Source organism: Scardinius erythrophthalmus (assembly GCF_964197995.2).
Source record: "Scardinius erythrophthalmus genome assembly, chromosome: 13".
In the NCBI taxonomy this organism is placed as follows: Eukaryota; Metazoa; Chordata; class Actinopteri; order Cypriniformes; family Leuciscidae; genus Scardinius; species Scardinius erythrophthalmus.
The window spans coordinates 11009296-11031704 of NC_138233.1; the positions used below are offsets into that span (position 1 = coordinate 11009296).

Sequence of the window (22409 nt, forward strand, 5' to 3'; positions counted from 1 at the left end):
AGTGTAAACGAGCACAATTTGCAAACTATTATGATAAATTACAATAATCATGTCTAATGACATCATAACAGTCTATGTTCTGAAATAATGCGACGTACATTTAACTTCTGGTATTTTGTAATGTTTACATTACAATCAAAAAACACAAATGAAATTATACAGTAGGCCTATACTATAGGCTATTTACTTGTGATTTAGCTGCAATCATGTAAAAACGTTGTAAGCCAGCAAACGCGGTAGGTTACTTTATTATTATAAAGTAGTCTAACAAGTCAAGTCAAGTCATCTTCATTTACATAGCGCTTTTAACAATGTAGATTGTTTCAAAGCAGCTTTACAGAGATAAATGTATAATTTAAGGTAACAGAGATTGTTGACACTTGACACAAACAAGCTTATTATTATCCTATTACCATCATCAGTTGTTCAGTAGACTATGCAGTAGCCTAATATTTGTATGCAATCGTGAAACATTACCTGGTCAATATCTTCGGAGTCTATCTGTGCCTGTTCCATGCCCGACGCTTCTATCCTACCGAACAGGTACCGGTGTACAGGGTGGGGGTGGGTATTTACGACAGTGCAAGTATTCCACAGCGACTCTAGGGGTCGCTGTTTAACAAAAACACAACTTCTACATAGTGTGCCTTTAAGATGTTTATTTAAGATCAATATTTATTGTACATGTGCTCAGATTCAAATCTCCAAGCTCTCAAGTTTTGCAACACTTTTACCTCCATACAAAACAAAATTGCAAATGTTTGTGCTTGGAAGTGTATTCATATTTGTGTGCATTTCTATAGAAATGTGTCAGCAGACACGTCTAGATGTACCAAACTCTCGTTCTGTCTCAGTGCTTTTGCAGTTTGGCGGCCCGGCGACCCATAAATCTGTCACTCATAGAGATGAGCATGTGATGCTTTGAGTTGAAGTGAAACGAGCTACTGTGAGTTCAGTACTTTAGGTTCATAAGATGACACTGTGATTCTGGAGCAACGTTCTGTGAACATCTGTGACTAAAACACACTCACAAACTCAGTCAAACTTTCCCTAACATCGCCAAACAGAACCACAACTGTACATGATATCAATCTTTTCAAATGTCCTACCAGTCTGAGCACCCTTTCCCTCTCTCCTTCTTGCGTTTCTTCCATCTTTCTCTCCCTTATAGGTTCTCTTGACATTTTCAAAGGTTGAAAGACAAAGTAGCTTTGTGTCCTGATAAGGGCGAGGACTCCTCAGCCTGAATGTGAATGTTCTCTCATGAGATCAGAACAGAGCTGTGTGTATTTGACAGACAGGGTGATGGGTCAAGTTTTGGAGGATCACGAAATGAAACTGAATAGCAGAAAAAGACAGTTGTCATACATGGAAGATAGTCATCACCCATAGGTTGAATACCCCTCAAGGAAAACATATTTCCTTCTGTTCCCAAAGAAACAGATTTTTTCCATAATGATGAAAGTAAAAAAAAAAATTAAAAAAAGAAATTAGATCGTCATGATCCTTCAGAAATCATTCCAATATGCTGATTTTGTGCTCAAGAAACATTTCTTATTATTATCTATGTTGAAAACAGCTGTGATGCTTAATATTTTTGTGGAAACCATGTTACGTTTTTTCATGATTAATAGAACGTCAAATGAACAACATTTATTTAGAAGGCATTTATAATAAAAAGAATGAATCAATACATTTATTAATTTCTTTAAAAAAAAATGACTGACCCCAAACTTTTGAAGAATGATGTGTGGACTCAGTGTAAGTAGGTTTGGTAAAAATAATAATAATAATAATTTTTGCAAATATTTAATACTTTTTAATTCACTTCTCAATTAGTATTAACAGGTCCTAAGATTGATACTGAAGGGATCTGTTCTTCTTCTCACTTCTGCTGAACAAGGCACTGCTGCAACATGGTGGCTTTTTCTCCCCCACCTTCAGTTCATCACAGCTTTGAGCAGACTATGCTATAACATCAGCCTGGTGCAGATACTTCTACAAAATAGATACTGTTAATTAAACTATAATTTTAATAGAATAATTAAAAAAAGGATCACTTCAGATTTTTTTTTTTTTTAATTTTCATATTCTTTGCATATTAAAAGACATGAGCCTCCAAGAGCATGTTAATTGCTTTTGTTGTACTGTAGAAGCTTTCTTCTAATTTTGGGTGAAAATCTGCTGACACAGGCTGTGATATAATGAACACCTGCTGGTGAGAGGAAGTTTACAAACCTACAAAATCCTTAATAATAAACAGCAAAAAAAGAAAAAAAGAAAGAAAAAGAAACAAAGAAAAGAAAACACTCAAACACCTCTCTATTTGGTTTATTGGAAATTTTCTGTGCTTGTCTTCTTGCCTCTGTTGCCCTGTAATAATATGTTACTGACTCTCAGCATTAAGATGATGAATATTGTTCTTACTCTCGGATTATCATCCAATAAGAAAGTGACTGGTGAGCTAATATTAGTCTGCACCGAGCGTTGGTTTACCCATGAGCAGGTTGCCTAGGAAACGTTACATAATTGGAGCATAGAAGATGCCCCCAGCTGATTGGGTGATGGAGACAAGGTGATAGATCTTCCTCAATGTGTTCTCTCCTCCATGTTCCATCTCTCCGCCTGGCGAGGAAATGACCTCACATATAGTGGCTAGTGGTTTGATAGCTTTCTTATGCTACAAAACAGCTTTTCCTTTCATGTCTTCAACAATGTCACTTAAAAGGAAAAGAAAGTCTGTGCATTGCCGTAAAGATGTATCAGTTTACACTTAAAAAACTGTTCAATTTCTGATTTTTTATATTTTTTTATAGGTGCTGATCTGGGCGGACTGTTGGAACTTGAGACTCTGTATCAGGGCGTGGAACGCAGTATTAACCAGAGCCGACGAGCCCGCAGACAGTCCCCCGAACGAGTCTACAACATTGAGGTTTTGCTGGGGGTGGACGACTCTGTGGTGCAGTTTCATGGACAGCAGCATGTGGAGAAGTACCTCCTCACTCTTATGAACATCGTAAGTGTGCTCGAGCCACCCACGCTGCCTGTTGTGTTTGGGTTACCCTTGAGAAAAATCAAAGAACGATAGAAACTATTCTGTCAACAATGCATCAATTCTACAGGCGTAAGACAGCATTACAATAAACAGCTGAGATGAAACCGACTGGTGGTGAAGCATTAGAGACACAGTGTTGACACCTGAGGTACTACTGTTTATAGCATTTATATTCAATCCTGCAGTGTTTTCAAAACTTGCTTTCAAAGTTGAGCTTTCAAAGTCTGTCTTAGTGCTGTCAATCGATAAAAAAATAATAATGAATTAATCACACATTTTTCTGTAATTAATCACGATTAATCGCACCTAACTAACAGGTAGTATATACTGTACAGACCCTTCCAAAAAATTAGAATATCATGGAAAAGTTTATTTATTTCCATAATTCCATTCAAAACGTTAAACTTCCATAGATTATAGATTCAGGGCCCACAACTTAAACGATTTCAAGTATTTAGTTGTTTATTTGTACATAATTTGGGCCTCCAGCTCATAAAACCCACGAAAACAGGATTTCCAAAAATTAGAATATTACATGAAATCACACAGTAATTACACAGTGATACCGTGTTCATTGAACCAGGTTTTGGTTCTTTTGGCAGTGTGGGCAGGTGCAAATCCTGCTGGAAAATGAAGTCAGCATCTCCATAAAGCTTGCCTGCTGAAGGAAGCATGAAGTGCTCTGAAAATGTCCTGGTAGACGGCTGCGTTGAGTGGACAGCACAGTGGACCATGGCTCCCCAAACCAACACAGACTGTGGAAACTTCACACGGGACTTCAAGCATCCTGGATTGTGTGCCTCTCCATTCTTCCTCCAGACTCTGGGACCTTGGTTTCCAAATGAGATGCAAAATTTGCTCTCATCAGAAAAGAGGACTTTGGTCCACTGTGCTTTATTAAATACAGAGTCAACGAAGCCGTCTACCAGGATATTTTCAGAGCACTTCATGCTTCCTTCATTTTCCAGCAGGATTTGCACCTGCCCACACTGCCAAAAGAACCAAAACCTGGTTCAATGACCATGGTAACACTGTGTAATTACTGTGTGATTTCATATAATATTCAAATTTTTTGAAATCCTATTTTCGTGGGTTTTATGAGCTGGAAGCCCAAATTATGTACAAATAAACAACTAAATACTTGAAATTGTTTAAGTTGTGGGTCCTGAATCTATAATCTATGGAAGTTTAACGTTTTGAATGGAATTATGGAAATAAACTTTTCCATGATATTCTAATTTTTTGGAAAGGGTCTGTATATACAGAATCTGAATAAAGTTATCAAACACTTCACAGACTTCACTGCGTCAATTATTAATTAAATATTGATAAATCCTTATTAAATCTAAAAAAGTTATTTCTCTTTTTCCTTTGTTCTTTGGTTATCCTTAAAGTCACCATGAAATCAACAATAGTTTTTAGTATGTGTATGTTAGCCTTACTGTTTTCTAGTTAAAAATTATTGTTATATGAATTTCAGTTGATTTTAATTGCACTTTCATGCTGATTTGGGAATTAAATTGTAATTTAAAAGGTATTCTCAATTAAACTCCAAATTAAATCACAAAAAAATATGGGGCTTTTCAGATTTACACTTGTGCATTTGGATGCAGTTTGAAAACTCGCATCAGTTTTTTTTATGTAATTGTGATGAGCAAAGATCAATGTTGTATAAATATACCACTTTCTGGTATAATTATATGGGCATATAATCCACAGAATTTTTTTTATTTGGCATATATTTTTAGTTTTCATTCCTTAAAAATGATCAGAAGCTGTTAAATTTTGAGATTAATTGCAATTAAAGTGTTTAGCAGGTTTAGCTTTAAATGTTTATAAACTCCACTTTGGACTACTTTGGAGCAGTTTTCTGATATTGAAGTAAAGGAGTACATGCAGTAGTTAAAATCATACATTCGCAAATATTTCAGCTCTCACTGACGTTTGTCTCTAGAGTAGATGTCTGGCTGACTTTATGCTGATTTCATTTTGTGCGATTTGTCTCTGTAATTGTCAGGGTGTTTTTTTTTTGTTTTGTTTTTTTGTGATGAGAAGGATGCCAAGCTCAGGTAATGCTGGATGCAGTAAATCAGTGGTTTTATGTCATGTGTTCTGGGGTGGCGGTAAGCCAGGGGAGAAAATATGCTTCAGGACAAAACAGATCTCATCTGCTCCTTGCTATGTGTCCTTTAATCTCCACAAATTAAACCTACGCAGAGAGAGAGAGAGACAGAGAGAGAGAGAGAGAGAGAGAGAGAGAGAGAGAGAGAGAGAGAGAGAGAAAGAGAGAGAGAGAGAGAGAGAGAGAAAGAAAGAGAGAGAGAGAGAGCTAGCCATAGCCAAAAGTCCAAAAAAAAAATCTCAAGATGGCCAGATATTATATCATCAGTAATAGTCAATGATGTGAGGTAAAATCAGACACATATTAGATGAGTTCTGCAGTCATTTTTCTACATCATGGATCACTCCATCTAAGATAAAATGGGATGGGATGAAAAAGGCTACAGAAAAATGTATTATAACCTCACCATTTTTCTCTATATTGCATATTTTCTCCAGTTATCATGAGTCCCTGAACAATTTCTGCAGCTGTGCCGCTGCCATCTCCTTTCCTCTCCTCTAGTTCTCATCCTAGGGGGTGTTTCAAACGCTGCATTCTGAATAAATGACAGGAAAACAGATAAACAGAAATATATAAATAACATTGAGTCTTTCTCTCCCACGCGTTGAGTTCTTGCTGCTTTCTTCTTGAAAGTTTACTTTGCTCACTTTTGGAAGGCATGTCTCCCTCGCTCTCCGAGAGTCAAGGAGAGAAAAGAGAGAGACATAAAGCAGGTTTTGCCCTTTTTTCCTCCAACTATTTTCCCTGACTTCCCCACTTTGCTGCTTCTCTTTTACTGTTTGTTGCACATAAGGGCTGTGTGTGATGATGTTTTACGCGTAGCACCGGAGTTTGTTGTTATGTTGTGTTGGGTTTGTGTGTGTGTGTGTGTTGAGCGTGTGTGCGTAAATGTCACTTGCTGTGTTTGCTCAGAGAGAAAAATCCTCTGCAGTCTTTCATTCATGATCCCCTGGTCAGTGGCTGGTCTTTCTGAATGATCCAGCAGGAGGAGAGAGTGGGAGCCGTCTGTCTGTCTGCTTGAAAAGGGATCTGTCTACGGGACTGTATGTAGGCGGCAGGCTTGCTTGAGCGCCATTCACAACTGAATTTAGAATGCCTTTAGAATTTCGAAGCTTTTTAAATTCCTGAATTTGATTTGGATTTGAACTGAAATAACAATTTTTTTTGTTATTTTCATTTAAAATGTTAAATTAATATTAAAATAGAATGAAATTCAAAGACATTCATGTCTGCTGCAACTGCTGCAAGTGTAGTTTGGAAGATTTGTAGGTTTCAGTATGAATGAATAATAATCAATGTTTGACAAGCCACCTATAGAAATGCATATTAAATGTAGGTTATAATAGTTATGTTTCATTATATTTAAGAAATGAGGCCCTATAAATTCAAATTCCAGCTCATGAATGTAAAAGGAGCCGAAGGATGGATGGATGGATGGATGGATGGATAGATACTTGTATAGTTGACACCTTTTAAATATATAGCTTTCTATTTGTTTATTATGTTGCATTCTGATTCTGGCCTAAAGTGTTTGTGAATGTTTTGCATTTTCCTGAATTAATTCGATACGTTAATCTCTGTGTGGGAGTTGATGTATTTGTGAATGGGATTTTTGTTTGTTCCGAAGAAATGGTCTGCCCTCAATTTATAGAACTGAGTGAAACAATTCTTTAAAATGCACTAAGATTGATTGGCTTCACTTCATAGGTCCATGGGAAATGATGAGGAATCGATGCGTCAGACAGGGATCAAAAGATCTGGAGGCCTTTTGACTTACGCCCACACTTCCAATCCACCAATCAGCAATTCTTCACCTTTATTCCACCCCTTTAAGTCTGGGACTTTCAGATTTAGTGTTGCAGTCAAGATAATGGACCAGTATTTGATGCAGAAGCTCTTTATGGGAGAGTTTGTTGTTGTTGATACTTCTTTCTAGTTTTCAATCTTGGGAAATCTCAGAACATGCTGATCTAAGATTGCCTTTAGCACAGAACTGAAAGTACCACATCAGATCCAGGAACACGCCATCACAGCCCCTCGACGGTGCCCACTGCGAAGCCAGTCTGTGTAATGGAGCTGAGACCTTTGGGTGTAGCATTAATTGTGTGAATTGAAAGTCGACAATATTAATTGCTTCCCTCTATATTAGTCGCTCCTCAGGAGTAAACAAGACGTGGGCAGACGGACCATTATGTAATCAGCCCTTCATGGACATGTTGTTCTGGCCCTCAAATGTCAGACAGGTAATAATGGTCCAAAATGTCAAGTGAAAATGGCAGAGATTCAGTAATGAGTCTGAGCAAATACTGTCCACCAATGCGTACCCTCATATCTCTGAGCATTCCTGTACATCACAGAAGAATGAATGGGAGATTGGGAGGACCGCCAGCCAAGAGCTTAATGGGATTTCTGTGCTCATTCACTTTCCTCTCCTGGACTAAAACAGGACGATGATGATTCAGCATAATATATATGTGGGATGCAAGGTGAAATCAGTGTTGTATGGGGATCGAAAGATTTGTCTGGGAGTGATTTGTCAAAATTTGTTTGCACTGGCAAGAAGTCTTTTCTGTAGTATTTTTTTTTTTAGATGCAGCATCTGTATTTTCAATAAAACCATAAGACGCATGTAGATTATACGTAATATTGTACAATTACGATAGAATATACAGTAGACCGATTCAATTTACCACTCCTGCAATTTCTGAGTGAAAAAAGTAAATCCTACACCAATTTGTTTTATGTAGATCATTTTGGGGCATTTAAAATATGAGTACAGCTTGACAATTAGCCAAAAAGTGGATATATTATTATTATTATTATTATTTATTACTCTACATTATTTTAATTATATTCATTCATTTTTTTTATTATATTTACTTCTTATAGTTGGCATGAAATGGAAGTTGAAAAAATATTTTCTTCCCCATTGTGACATATTTCTGAGTAAAACGGCTTCTCGATCAAGAAAAAAAATGTAGGACGATCCATCGAGAATTGATTGTAAGGTTGTGGTTTGTTATTGCTATGATCTCATGTGAGTGACAGGTTGTCCCGCCTTCACACCAGTAAACACGTCATCAGAGAAGAGGTGTTGTTGCAAGAGGGAGAAGAAGTTATTTTGATTAAAGATTAGGAGGGCAAATGATTTAAATAATAATAATAATAATAATAATAATAATGTGCACGAATAAATAATTAATACTGCAATATTCCATAAAAAAAATCTATTTTGATTTCATGGTAACTTTAATGAAGTAGTTTAACTCAAAATGAAAACTCATTATATTAATGAAAATATAAATCAAAGTTATATGTTATAAGCAAAAAAAATATTATTATTGAAGGATTTCCTGGTCACTATTTTTAATGTAATCAAAGTGAATGAGGATAGGTGCTGTGCTGCTCCCAAAAAGACAAAAAATTATCATGAAAGCATCATAAAAATACTCCATACTGTATGTCTTATTTGATATATTCCATATCTAAGGGAAGCTTTATGATGTGAGAAATACAGAAATTTAGGTTTTCACTGAAAAGTTTCATAAGATAGACATCAGTCATTTTTTCTTCTTGAGATACCAGAAACAATGGTGTTTATTATGACTGAAGGTTTTTGAGCGAACTATTCCTTTGACGGTGTATTGTTAAAACCCCACTATACCTGTGATTAAGGAAACACTTTGGCACTTAAATCCCTTATACGCAAATGCTCACATTGTTGGAAAGCTTAATATTAATTAGAGTCACAAATCTTTATCAACACCAATAGTGTTCTTCCTCAACCTCCTACAGAGAAAAACCCTATAGATTCCCCCTTTGGCACTTAAATCTCTTCTATCAATGTTCTTTTTACAGTTTGGCAGGGCCAGATGATAAACAGGTCTGATAAGAACCCCCCCCCCCAGTCACTCAGCCACATACTCACACATAGATTTTTTGCCCCCCCTCTCCTCTAATTCTATGTGCCTATCTGCACCCTCTGCTATTTTCTTCACTATCCCCTCCTTCCCTAAAGCGGTGAAGCCACAATGCTAGCCCCTGCTGCATTATTAATGGGATATTAATGATTTTCTGACTTGCCGACCTCTAGGTCTCCATTAGTTACCTGTATGCTGATGAAACCCAGTGCTCCTGAACAAGGCCAGCAACCAGGGCTGTACTAATGAGACCTACACTCTCACGTTCATTAACATAGAGAGAGATGGGTGGAAGGGGGGAATCTATAGTGTTTTTATTCTGTAGGAGGTTGAAGAAAAACACTATTGGTGTTGATAAAGATTTGTGACTCTAATTAATATTAAGCTTTCCAACAATGTGAGCATTTGCGTAGTAGGGCTGGGCACAACAGCATTTTAGTAGCATGTTAAAATTTTTGGTAACACTTTACAATAAGGTTCATTAGTTAACATTAACTAACCATGAGCAATACGTTTGTTATACTGTATTTTTTTCATCTTTGTTAACAGAGTTAATAGAAAATACAGCTGTTCATTGTTTGTTCATGTTAGTTCACAGTGCATTAAAGGCAGGGTAGGTAGGATTTTTCTAAAAAAAAAAACAGGCTAGCTTTTGTTTAAACTGTCTTTATATACCAATACATAATTAAAATGTAAGTACTCTGAAAAAGAGAGTATAAAAATCGAGTGTATGTAGACCTCTCACGACTGTTGTAAACACAGCTAATTATTTCCATTCACTCCACCCCTTCCCTTCTGAGCTCCTTCCAAAGCCACGCCCTCAAAACACATGAACGCGCTCAGGCTCAGCTGGAAGTCGCATTTATTTACCTGAGACGAGTGGAGAGGAGGGAGCGCAGTGCATGCAGTGACATCATGTCAGAATCACATGTAATAAAATACCTAACTTTATCACTATAAATATTAACATAAGATTACTTTTAGTACTCACTATCAAGCTAGCATATCGATACTGGTAAAGTTTAAAATATAGCCTACTTTGTTTGATTCGGTAACAAGCTATATTTATAGGTAACGAGCTATATTTATAAGGCAAAGCTAAAAACAGGTTGCATTGATACACGTTTTTCCATTACCATCAGTTACACTGTGATGAAGGTGAATTTCGTGTAAGATTCATAACATATACGGTGTTTTGCATGTAAGAGTTTCCATGATGAAAACATTGCTGACTCTAATGAAGACTACACTCCGGAGACAAGTACCGCATCATCAGTTCGAGGACAGGTCCGTGGTCGAGGGCGAAGCAGAGGAGGTCGTTCAAGAGTGCGGGCAACCAGGGTCCGAGGAAGTAGTTTTTGCCTTGTTTGCCTTCGCTGACTGCATATGCAGGTGCTTTGAATTTTGAATGCTCTTTCTCTGCCATAATTTTACTCTTCGTAGGTTCCGCGCCTCTCTTGCACTCCTCAAATCAAACGGGTGCCCGCGCATATGGGCAGATCTAGCAACAGGGGTGGTAGCCATGGTTGCGAGAGTGAGTGACAGTCGCCCAAACCAATCAATTGTTTCGTCCCGAATGGAAATAATGAGCTGTGTTTATTGCAGATTAAAAGGTCTACAGCAGGGTTCACCAATCTCGGTCCTGGAGGGCCGCTGTCCTGCAGAGTTTAGCTCCAACCAGCTCCAACACACCTGTTTGAAAGTTTCTAGTATGCCTAGTGAGACCTTGATTAGCTGGTTCAGGTGTGTTTAATTGGGGTTGGAGCTAAACTCTGCAGGACAGCGGCCCTCCAGGACCGAGATTGGTGAACCCTGGTCTACAGTCACTCGATTTGTATACTCTCTTTTTCAGAGCACTTACATTTTAATTATGTATTGGTATATAAAGACAGTTTAAACAAATAAAAAAAATAAAAAAAGTTTTTTTTTTAAATCCTACCTACCCTACCTTTAACTAATTTTAACACGGATTTTAATAAAGTATTAGTAAATTTTGAAATTAACATTAACAAAGATTAATAAATGCTGTAGTTCAGTTACACTTTATTTTAAGGTGTCATTGTTACAGTGTAATTATATATTTAAGTACTGAGTAATATTAATTAACTACTATAGGGTTAGGGTAGGATTAGGGTTTGGTTGAGGGTTAGTTGCATGTAATTATGCGTAATTTACTGTTATTACTATGGTAAGTACATGTAACGTATGTAGTTCATGCTAACTAATGTAGTTAAGTAATGTTAACTAATGAACCTTATTGTAAAGTGTTACCAAATTTTGAAACATCTAAGATTTTGATAATACAGCTTTTGCGAGAATAATGTCCTTTATTCTCATAATTTTAAATATGTTATCAGTCCATTTGAAGAAACCGCTTGAAGTCCACTTCCTACCTGCAAAGCTACAGTACGGTGAAAAATTTTAGGCACTTGTGTAAAAGTGAATGTTTGGAAATGTAAACTGATATTTCTTACTGACACACTACAGCAAAAGATATAAATAACTGGCTTAAAGTGTCCCTATTATGCTATTTTAAAGTTTCTTAATGTTGTTTTGGAGTCTCCTACAACAGGTTTACATGCATCAAAGTTCAAAATACTGTTTAATTTCCTCATAATATACATTTGCACATTTTCAATGATTCTCAAATGACTTGTCAGATCGATCAATCTCTCTAAATCCTGCCTTTCCGCGAGCTACTCTGCTCTGATTTGCCAGACAGCTCAGTCTGTTGTGATTGGTTTTTCCGCGTACAGCGCGCACGTTGAAAACAAAAACGCCCATTGCCATAACAACGTCAGCTGTCCTGAGGCTTCCTACACCGTAAACTAAAGACAGTAACAAACAATGACGTCGATTTTACCATACCAATGCGAGCACGAGACCGATGATGAAACACTGGAAGAACTAGTTCTTCAACCCAAACCTCCATCGCAAGGACGATTCGAGCAGGACGTTTCTCAGTGATACACTACTCAGTTTGAGGTACATTATGAGATGTTGCAACTGTAATTCCTCACCATCAGCATTAACAAGTGCATGTCCATCAACAAACCAATTATTTTACCTGTACTAATTTATTTACTGAGTATTTTTGTAATATATTGCGGTAAACACGTGGAAACTGTATCAATAACAGTGCATGTATGCAATGTATACATTAGCCGAGCTCTAGCGTGAATGACTGATGTGAATGACTGATGTAACATAAACACTGGTAAAACAAATCTTGCTCCATGCTTAATCTTTCCTCAAAGTAGTGAGAATGACAGACAATCTGCATTAATAGACACAGTTATAGGTAATAGTGGCCCACAAACTGATTAGCAGAAGTATTTAAGTAAGACAGTGATAACGTGAGTTAGCCAGTTAGCAGGAGACCTACACAATATAAAACTCAAAACTAAGTATTTTCAAGAGTCCTGCATTGAACTCCGAGATTTGAGAAGCAGTCATCAGTGAAATAAAGGGAACACAGCAAAAGTTTAGGGTTATACTGCTGTGATATCATGGTAAAGATGAATTTTAACCACTGATTCTTCACATGCTCTACTTGGGCAGTGAAAAAAAAAACTGGCTTTACCTTCACATTGTAGAGCACAGCGTCTTCTCGACATGATGCTATCCAGTACCCACAGGAATCAGCTGCCGGTTTGAGGTTCAAGTTTTCCCTGGTGTCTGCGCGCGCATTGCCGTGCAATAAGTGGGTGGGCAATATGCTAATGTTTCGTCTTGACATCACAACGAAACGGCTTATGACTCGTTTGAAAAACAATTCATTTCATTGACTTAAGAGTCAACTCTTACTTTTGAAAGACAATAACTTTATATACGGTGCACTTTCAGATTTAAAACTTTGCAGGATGTTTTCATTCACTTAGAGCTATGTTACACACTACATGAAAGATCATTTTCAAAAATCCACAATAGGGGCCCTTTAAAACCATTTGATTGCATCGTAAGTTACTTTTTTTGGATTGCCAAAATGCACAAATGCAAATGGCAGCAGAATGCCAATTTATACACTGCTACTCTCACATAATAGTACAATACATACTATAGTATATACTGTATTATACCTTTCAGCCCTAGCATATACTGTAATAATATGAGATAAAGAAACTTTCACTGCCAGCCATGTATTTATTTTTCTTTGAAGTGAAGTCTGGAAACAAGGCAGTAGCCATATCCCATCATGCACTGCTTCTCCTAATGCAGAGTCCTGAGGTGTTGCACAGTGTGTGCCGTATGAAAGTCGTGCCTCGGTTTAACGATCATTAAAGTTCGGAACACTGGAGTCATGGTCACCTGGCATCTGTATTAACATGGTTGCTAAGACAACCAAGCCTAAGAGCTGCACTCTTTAGAATTTCTGAAGAAATCTTGGCAAACTCTACGGTAAAGGCCTATCCACTAGTTTGAAAGATAAGCTTTTGGCCGCTGTAGAGACACATACTATTTGAAACTGAAGAGATGATGAATTCAGAAAAGTTGTGAATCATAAAGACAAAGTCTGCAGAAACATAATGAAACACTGAGAGACAGCACAACCAAAACATATTCTGACAGTCAAAAAGAATGACAGCAAACGAAGAGGGAATGCCATGAATACAGAGAGAGAGAGTTAGAGAGACAGGGCTCCACCCCATTCTGAAGTTTGCCGGTTGCTTGGCAATGTAAAAGAGCAGGTGAGTCGGTGCAGCGACACATCGGGTTTGGAAAGCATGTTGTATAATCCTTTTCCACATTTTCCTTCTTCCTTGCTGCCCTCTTTTAAGCCCCTTTCTTCTTGTCTGTCTTCATCTCTTATTCCCGCTCCCCCTCCCGCAGTCTGTCCATCAGAAATCTCATTATTGTTGGCTGTGTATACATCTCAGTGTCTCATTAGCAGGCTTCCAGAGCGGCAGAGGACACAATGTCTGAACTTCTGTACCAATTTGTCTGCCTCTGTCTCCCTCTCTGTCTGGGAACCGCGTTTCCCACAGTGCATTAGGCCTATCCTTCAGCAAACTGAACAAGTAAAGATGGCCGAAGCGTGGGGTGAGAAGTCAAACTGCAGAATCATGGAAAATGAAAAAGGGTCTCTTGACCATCACTGGGTCCAGCTCTGCAGTTTGTCTGTGTGTTTCTACATGTGTCTGTGGGGACCAAATGACCCCCAAAATTTGGTAAAACCTGAAAAACCATGCTGAAAATGATCTGGCCTCTCGTGGTTTTCTCGTCTTAGCTGGCGTGTTATGTTCTAGATGTTCTTCTCGAAACCCCTCTAAAACCAGCAAATCAGACTAGTCTAGAGTTATTTGATTAATAGAAAGTTCAAAAGCAGCACTTATTTAAAATAGAAATCTTTTGTAACACTATTAATATTTAAATGTAATGCATCCTTGCTGAACATAACTATTAAAGTAAAAAATATATATATTTGACTGACCCCAAACATTTGAACGTTAGTATACAAATAGCAAAGTTTGGGGTTAGGGTTAATATTTTTACTCAGTTTAGTTTTAAAATGCTTTAAGTGATGCTAGCCATTTTCCATCACACTTTTTTTTCTAACATAAACATGTCTAAAAGGTATGAATCTAAACATGAATCTAAAAGGTATTAAGTATGAAGTTGAACATAATTTTCTTGAATAGGTGTTTTGTATAGTGAGACTTTTTATGCTCACAATATCAATATCAGTCTCAATATGAAGCTCTTAATGTTGGACCTAACACTGCTTTTCTCTCTTCACAGGTTAACGAGATCTATCATGACCAATCTCTCGGGGCACGAATAAACGTGGTGCTAGTTCGGATTGTTTTGGTGGATGCCAAAAAAGTAAGAACCATTGTGTGTGAATCATGACTAATAACATCATGCATCAAATATCAGATGAAAAATTAAAGTCAGCATGAAATTATTATTATTATTGCCCTATTTGTTATTTTATTGCACACTTCTGGTTTTATTATACATTATCATAATTTTAAACATCTTTATCATAATCAGTACATATTTTATCTACATAAAAAAAAAAACTTGTTCAATTGACATCACAAATCTTTGTAGTCTAATATTTAGTGTAATCTTTCCTTTAGTTAGGCTAATGCTTCAGAGACAAATATTTGCAAACAATTTGTAGACTGACTTCCCAAAAAGTGTAAACTGTGGTTTTGTGACAGTTTCAACATTGCTTGAGGAGCCCCACACATTAAGCTGTGGATCAACCAATGGCATTTTTTAATCAATTGAAGTGATTGGGAAACTTTATTTTCAATTCAGTTTGGTGTAGCCAGTAGAAGTGGAGAAATGACACACTTCTCTTTAATAGTTGGTGTTTCATCTGAGACTGATTTCATGTTCAGACTCTAGTTTTCACCTTGATAGAGCACTAATATAACCTAAAACATAGTTTTTTCTTTTTACAAAAATTCCAAAATGATCAATTTCACTGTCTGTAGCCATTTAGCACCTTTGCAGTTATATATCATGACAGGCTGACATATTGCATCAGCAGCAAACATGTATAGACACACACTCCATGTATCTATCTCTCTCTCTTCCACCCTCTGTCTCACACTCACACCAACACAAACACATAAACACACTGCTAGCTTAGCTTACATGCACATCTTTTCCCACCCCCTTCTGCTGGGTGCTCACCATGGCCTAGGGCCTGTTATTCCACCGGACTGAGCAAACGGGAACTAAAAGCATAGCTTTCCCATGGGAGTCTTTTCAAAGTCACACGCCTTCACAGTTCAACACCAAAGCACACAGAGTGCTGATGTTATGCAATTGCCTTCCTAATACCCCCCCCCCCCCCAACACATAAACACGCACACACCAGCACCTCCCCTATGGGACTGAGCAAAGGATTCTGGGAAGAAGAATCAAGAATGCCAGATAAACAATCAATGATGACCCTGCCTCATTCATAAACACAGCTCCATAAAATGCTGCTCTTCCTGTAACTGGAGATCAGGGAGAGGCTGATCTCAGATCAGAGAGACTGTCTCAGATGTGGTTGACCTGATAGTGACCACAGTTCTAGGCTCAGCTTTCATCTGACACAGTTCCTCAATTAGAAAATCCCATTTCTCTTCAATATCTCACATAGACAGAAATTAAATTAAATGAATAGCAATAGTGTGCATTACATATGCATTATTGGAGGAGATTTTCCAGTGACTGTTTCCATATTTTACATCCTTATGCCAGTTGGTGGTGATGGGTGACTGTCTTTATGAGTGACATTGAATCATTAATTCAAGTGATTCGTTCAAATCACTGATTCATCAGGAACAAAACAAGCGACTGCCATGAGTCATTGGGCCCTATTTTAACGATCTAAGCGCATGGTCTAAAGCGCACGGCGCAAGTTCACTTAGGGTGTGTCCGAATCCACTTTTGCTAGTTTAACGATGGGAAAAATGGTCGGCGCGCCAGGCGCATGGTCTAAAAGCGCTGTCCCTATTATCATAATGGGTAATGGGTGTGTTTTGGGATTTACATGTGTTAAACCAATCAGAGACTAATCTCCCATTCCCTTTAAATGCCAGTTGTGAGACCAAGCTGGGTTCCACCATATCTTTATGTACACAATAATAATCTTTTACATTGTAATTCTTTTTTTTTTTTATATTTGGCATGTTTGTGTGCTGCTGTGCGTCCCTGTGTGTGTAATAAGCAGAGTGTACAAGCGTTGTGAACCCGCCTATAGGCGCACATTACTAACGCGCTCATTAAATAACAAAAAAAATATTGCGCCATTGACTTTAGACCAGGTTTCAGTTGGTCAATGGCGCAGTCATTTCTGTTGCCTCAAAATAGCAACGCGCCAACAATGCGCCAGAACACACCTCGTTTTCAGGGTGCACAAATGGGCGCAAATGCATTTGCTATTTAAACAACGTGGCGTAGAATGTGAAAATGATAACTGCGTCAAAATAATGCCAACATTTTCCTATTTACATGTTGTGATTTGTATAGTCACAGCATAATAACAAGGTCACATAAGACACAACAATCTTAACCGTATACATACTGGGAACTATATTCTCAGAAGGCGAAGCACTGCTACTTCTGCGGAGTGACTCTGAGTGAACTCTCTGCTGTGTATGTGTGTGCTGTGCATATATATGTGTGTATATAATGTATGGGTATATATGCAGCACGTTGAAGCAGCTTTTGTGGATAGTTTGTGTTCTCATTGTGAGGATATGACTATCGCGGTGTTGAGATCGAGACTTGCCTTCATGCGTGAAGGTGGAGTCCCCATTACCATGCCCCGCTACGGCGCCGTGTGGGATGGGTGATCAGAGGATCATAGTGAGGCTTCCCCGCCCGGTAACCAATCCCTGTGGGCCCCTCACTCCTCTATCACATCGCAGCCAGTGCAGCCCCCCATTGAGCGCATTGGTCCCTCTGTAATGGACCGACCATTTGTTTCATTTGGGGCCTTTCCAGAGGACAGGATGCCATTTGCAGCATCGGAGGGTGAGCTGACCTCTGGAAATGATGACTCGGCTGCGTTATCTCCCTCTGGGAGTGTAACGTTGCCCAAGCCAGATCCATAAACATCAGCTATGCTGAATCGGGCCGCCGAGCCTGTCGGGCTCGAGTGGAATCCTCCACCGTGTCCCGAACAGTCTCGGTTGGATGATTGGTATCTCGGGACAGGCCGCGTTGGTTCTCAGCTCGCCGCCCCAGTGCCTTTCCTCTTGCATGCCATGGCGCTGCTACAGGACTATCAGGCCAGGGCACTCGTGGACATGCACAAGGGTAGCTCAGACTGTGCGCTCATAGGTGAGCTCCGCACCGCATCCGACCTCTCCCTCTGGGGCACGAGTGTTGTGGCGTGCGTGATCGGTCTGGTGATGTCCACGTTAGTGGTCCAGGAGCACCACGTTGACTCAGCTTGGTTGTTATGGCAGATGCAGCCAAGGTTCGGTTCCTGGTCTCCCCAATTTCCTGGGTTGGGCTGGTCGGCAATGCAGCGGAGAACTGCGTCCAGCAGTTTTCTGCTGCCCAAGCGCAGACGGAGGCCATCCGGCACATCCTGCCCCGGCAGCCCGCTGCTGCCTCCACCCCGCCGCCGGTGGCAGTTCCTCCGCCTGCTCGTCACCGAGGGTATTCCCCTGCCACCTCTCGCGCTGGGCCTCCGCAGCAGCCTCTAACCAGGCCTCGGCATAGAGGCATTTCACTCAGCTTCCGCCCAGGCTCAGTGATATTCATCATACCTAGGTGTTGAGCAGAGATGCTCCTAAAAATTTGTGAGATTCATCACACCTAGGTGTTGAGTAGTGCTCCTGTTCTGTGTGTGTACGTCGCAGTCCTACTGGTGAAGGACGCGAGCTAGCCGTTTCCTCCAGCCGATATGAAGTCTGGCTTCCATGAGCCCGTACTTCATTGTACCCTAAATGTGTGGTTGGTTACGACCATTTTGGATCTGTGTCAACTGAAACGGGCCTTTTTTGAAAGCCTTCGTTCACTTTATAAACACAGAGATGCATTTTCAAAAATGCCCCGTCACCAAGATTGTTCTGCAGCATTCGACCTGAAAGACATGTACTTCAGAGCTCTATCCTTCCGCTCCACAGGCCTCCTGTGTTCTTGCGTTCGAAGGTACAAAGTATCAGTACATGGTCCCACCCTTCGAGTGCTCCATAGCCAGTTGGGTCTTCAGGTCAACTGGGAAAGAGTCGCCCAAGGGTTGAGGATCTCTTTTCTAGTATGGAGATGGTCTCGGTCCAGCGCATCTCTCAGATAAAGGTGTGTCAGCTGAGTGCTATTCAAGATGTGAGAAAGGTTCCCACAAAAACTTTTTCAGAGGCTCCTGGGGCATATGGCAGACGCAGCCACACGGCTTCCTCCATATCAAGACCGCTTCAGCACTGGCTTCACGGCCGAGTCCTGAGGTGGCCGTGGCAGAGCGACACACTCCGTGTGATAAACACCCTGGCCTGTCGCCAAACCCTCAGCCTGTAAACAGACCTTTCGTTTCCCCGGGCCAATGGCTCCTAGAACGAGTGTCCACTAATACCGGCTGGGGGGCCACGTATAAAGGGCATGCAGTAATAGAGGTCTGGGCGCCCTCCGATTGCATTGGCATCTATTGCCTCAAGTTGCTTACAATTTCCTCGCTTTGAGACACCGCTGCTCAGCGAGCATGCACCGGTCTGAAAAGGCAAGGCAAGGCAAGGCAAGGTAAGTTTATTTATATAGCACATTTCATACACAATGGCAATTCAAAGTGCTTTACATAGAAGAAATTAAAATAATAAAAGAAATAAGAATAATTAAAACAGTTTAGAAAAATAAAATAAAATACAGTACAAACAGTCGGACGAATATTGGCACAGTGCTCTTTCAGTAAATGCATAGCTAAACAGATGTGTTTTGAGTCTAGATTTGAATGTGACTACTGTAGGAGCACGTCTGATCTCCTCTGGAAGCTGGTTCCAGCTGCGGCTGGCATAATAGCTAAAAGCGGACTCGCCATGCTTAGAGTGAACCCTTGGTATTTCTAGCTGATATGATCCTAGTGATCTGAGTGATCTGTTGGGTTTATATTTAGTGAGCATATCTGCAATGTATTGAGGTCCTAGACCATTGAATGATTTATATACCAGTAATAATACTTTAAAATCAATCCTAAATTTAACTGGGAGCCAGTGTAAAGACCTGAGGACTGGTGTGATGTGTTCATATTTTCTGGTTCTGCTCAGAATCCTGGCGGCAGCGTTCTGTATGAGCTGCAACTGTCTTATGGTCTTTTTGGGAAGGCCAGTGAGGAGTCCATTACAGTAATCCACCCTGCTGGTGATGAAAGCATGCACAAGTTTCTCTAAGTCTTGTCTGGAAACAAAGCATCTAATTCTAGCAATATTTTTCAGATGATAGTATGCTGATTTAGTTATTGCTTTGACATGACTACTGAAACTAAGGTCTGACTCTAGTGTCACACCAAGATTCCTGACTTGATTTTTAGTTGTTTGACCCCTAGAGTGAAGGTATGCGTTCACCTTGAGAACTTCATCTTTGTTTCCAAACGCAATGACTTCAGTTTTGTCTTTGTTTAACTGAAGAAAGTTTTGACACATCCAACTGTTGACTTCGTCAATGCATTGGCACAGGGAGTCAATTGGGCTGTAGTCGTTAGGCGATAGGGCTAAGTAGATCTGTGTGTCGTCTGCATAGCTGTGGTAAGCAATTTGGTTCTTTTTCATTATTTGGCTCATTGGGAGCATTTACAGGTTGAACAGGAGTGGTGCAAGAATTGAGCCTTGAGGTACTCCGCATGTCATGGATGTCCACTCAGACTTATGGTCTCCTATACTCACATAATAACCTCTCCCATCTAAGTATGACCTGAACCATTTTAGGACTATCCCAGAAAGCCCCACCCAGTTTTCCAGCCTGTCAAGAAGTATGTTATGATCAACAGTGTCAAATGCAGCACTGAGGTCGAGTAACACCAGCACCGATAATTTGCCTGAATCAGTATTTAAGCGAATATCGTTTATTATCTTTATGAGCGCTGTCTCTGTGCTGTGGTGCGGTCGGAAACCAGATTGAAAATTGTCAAAGTATCCATTCAAGCTCAAGAATTTGTTCAGCTGATTGAAGACAACTTTTTCAATGATCTTGCCTATGAAAGGAAGATTTGAGATCGGTCTATAGTTGCTTAATATGGTCTTATCCAGATTGCTCTTTTTCAGGAGGGGCTTGACAACTGCAGTTTTCAGGGAGTATGGAAAACTCCCAGAGCGAAGTGAGACATTTACCACTTCTAGGAGATCTGCTTCTAAACTGTTTAACACACTTTTGAAAAATGATGTGGGAAGTGTGTCAAGAGCGCATGTTGATGTTTTAAGGTGCTGTACAGTTTCTTCCAAAATTTTGCCATCAATTTCTTTGAAATCAGACATAGTAACTACTTTCTCAGGTGGTTTGATCTGTCTGACCTCAGTGCATTTCAAGGATGTGCTGATCACCTTTCTGATATTACTGATTTTCTCAGAGAAGAACGAAGCAAACTCACTGCACTTGTTCACTGAGAGCATTTCACTGGGAATCTGTCTTGGAGGGTTTGTCAGTCTCTCTACAGTAGCAAAAAGAGTGCGTGTGTTGTTTAAATTGCTGTTTATAATATTTGAGAAGAAAGTCTGTCTAGCTTTGCCTAGTTCCATATTGAAAGCATAAAGGCTGTCTTTGTAGATGTTATAATGGACTACAAGTTTAGTCTTCCGCCACATGCGCTCTGCTTTTCTGCATTGTCTTTTCATATTTTGGACTGCTGTTGAGTTTCTCCAAGGTGCTTTTTGTCTGCCACTCTTCTTCCTGACTTTAACAGGAGCAATATCATCAATTATACCTTTAACTTTTGAGTTAAAAGAATCAAGGAGAAAATCTACAGAGTCAGCAGATATACTTGGTGTTAAGGATATAGCCTTCATAAATAGTACACTAGTGTTCTCATTTAAGCATCTCTTCTTGACAGACACAGATCTAGCTTCAGTGGCAGGAGAGATCAATATATCAAAGAAAATACAGAAATGATCAGACAGTGCTACATCCTTAATAACAATCGATGAAATGTTTAGACCCTTACTGATAAGTAAATCTAGAGTGTGTCCGCGATTGTGTGTGGGTCCATGTACATGCTGAGTCAGATCAAAAGTTTTTAAAACAGTTTTGATTTCTTTTGCCATATTGTTTTCTGCATTATCTATGTGAATGTTAAAATCTCCTGCAATGGCAAAACAGTCAAACTCTGAGGTAATTGCTGATAACATTTCTGTAAAGTCCTCAGCAAAGGCTGGAGAGTATTTTGGAGGCCTGTAAATAATGATAAGTAAAATGCGTGGAGCACCTTTCAACACAATACCCAGATATTCGAAAGAAGGGTAATTCCCAAATGATATTTGCTTACATTGATAGATATCTTTAAAAAGAGCAGCTAGACCCCCACCTCTCTTAACAGCTCTGCAGACACTCATAAAAGTAAAGTTCGGAGGGGCTGTTTCATTGAGGACTGTTGCACTGCAGCTGTCCTCTAGCCAGATTTCATTTAGAAGCATAAAATCCAGGTTGTTTGTGGTTATTAAATCGTTGACTAGAAGTGATTTATTTTTAAGTGAACGAATGTTTAAAAGTGCTAACTTAACAGTCTTACTTTTTGTCCCCACATCAATCTTACTTTGACGTGTAATAGGCACCAGATTAGTTAGGTTTGCTGCACGGCTATTGAAGGCCTTAGACTTTCTATCTTGTAATAGAACAGCAATAGAGAAAGATACAGGCACACTGGGTTCCCGCTTGT

General features: G+C 39.4%; 1 protein-coding gene across 4 annotated transcripts in view; it reads left to right on the plus strand.

Moving 5' to 3' along the window:
• The window catches only part of LOC308701057 (A disintegrin and metalloproteinase with thrombospondin motifs 2), a 228152-nt gene that overhangs the window by 166216 nt on the left and 39527 nt on the right, over window positions 1-22409 (plus strand). For all 4 annotated transcript variants that reach the window (XM_081383081.1, XM_081383083.1, XM_081383080.1 and 1 more), the window contains 2 exons: window positions 2817-3016; window positions 14837-14920. In XM_081383081.1, coding sequence (XP_081239207.1) covers window positions 2817-3016; window positions 14837-14920 — 284 coding nt within the window. The remainder of the gene's footprint in view (window positions 1-2816; window positions 3017-14836; window positions 14921-22409) is intronic.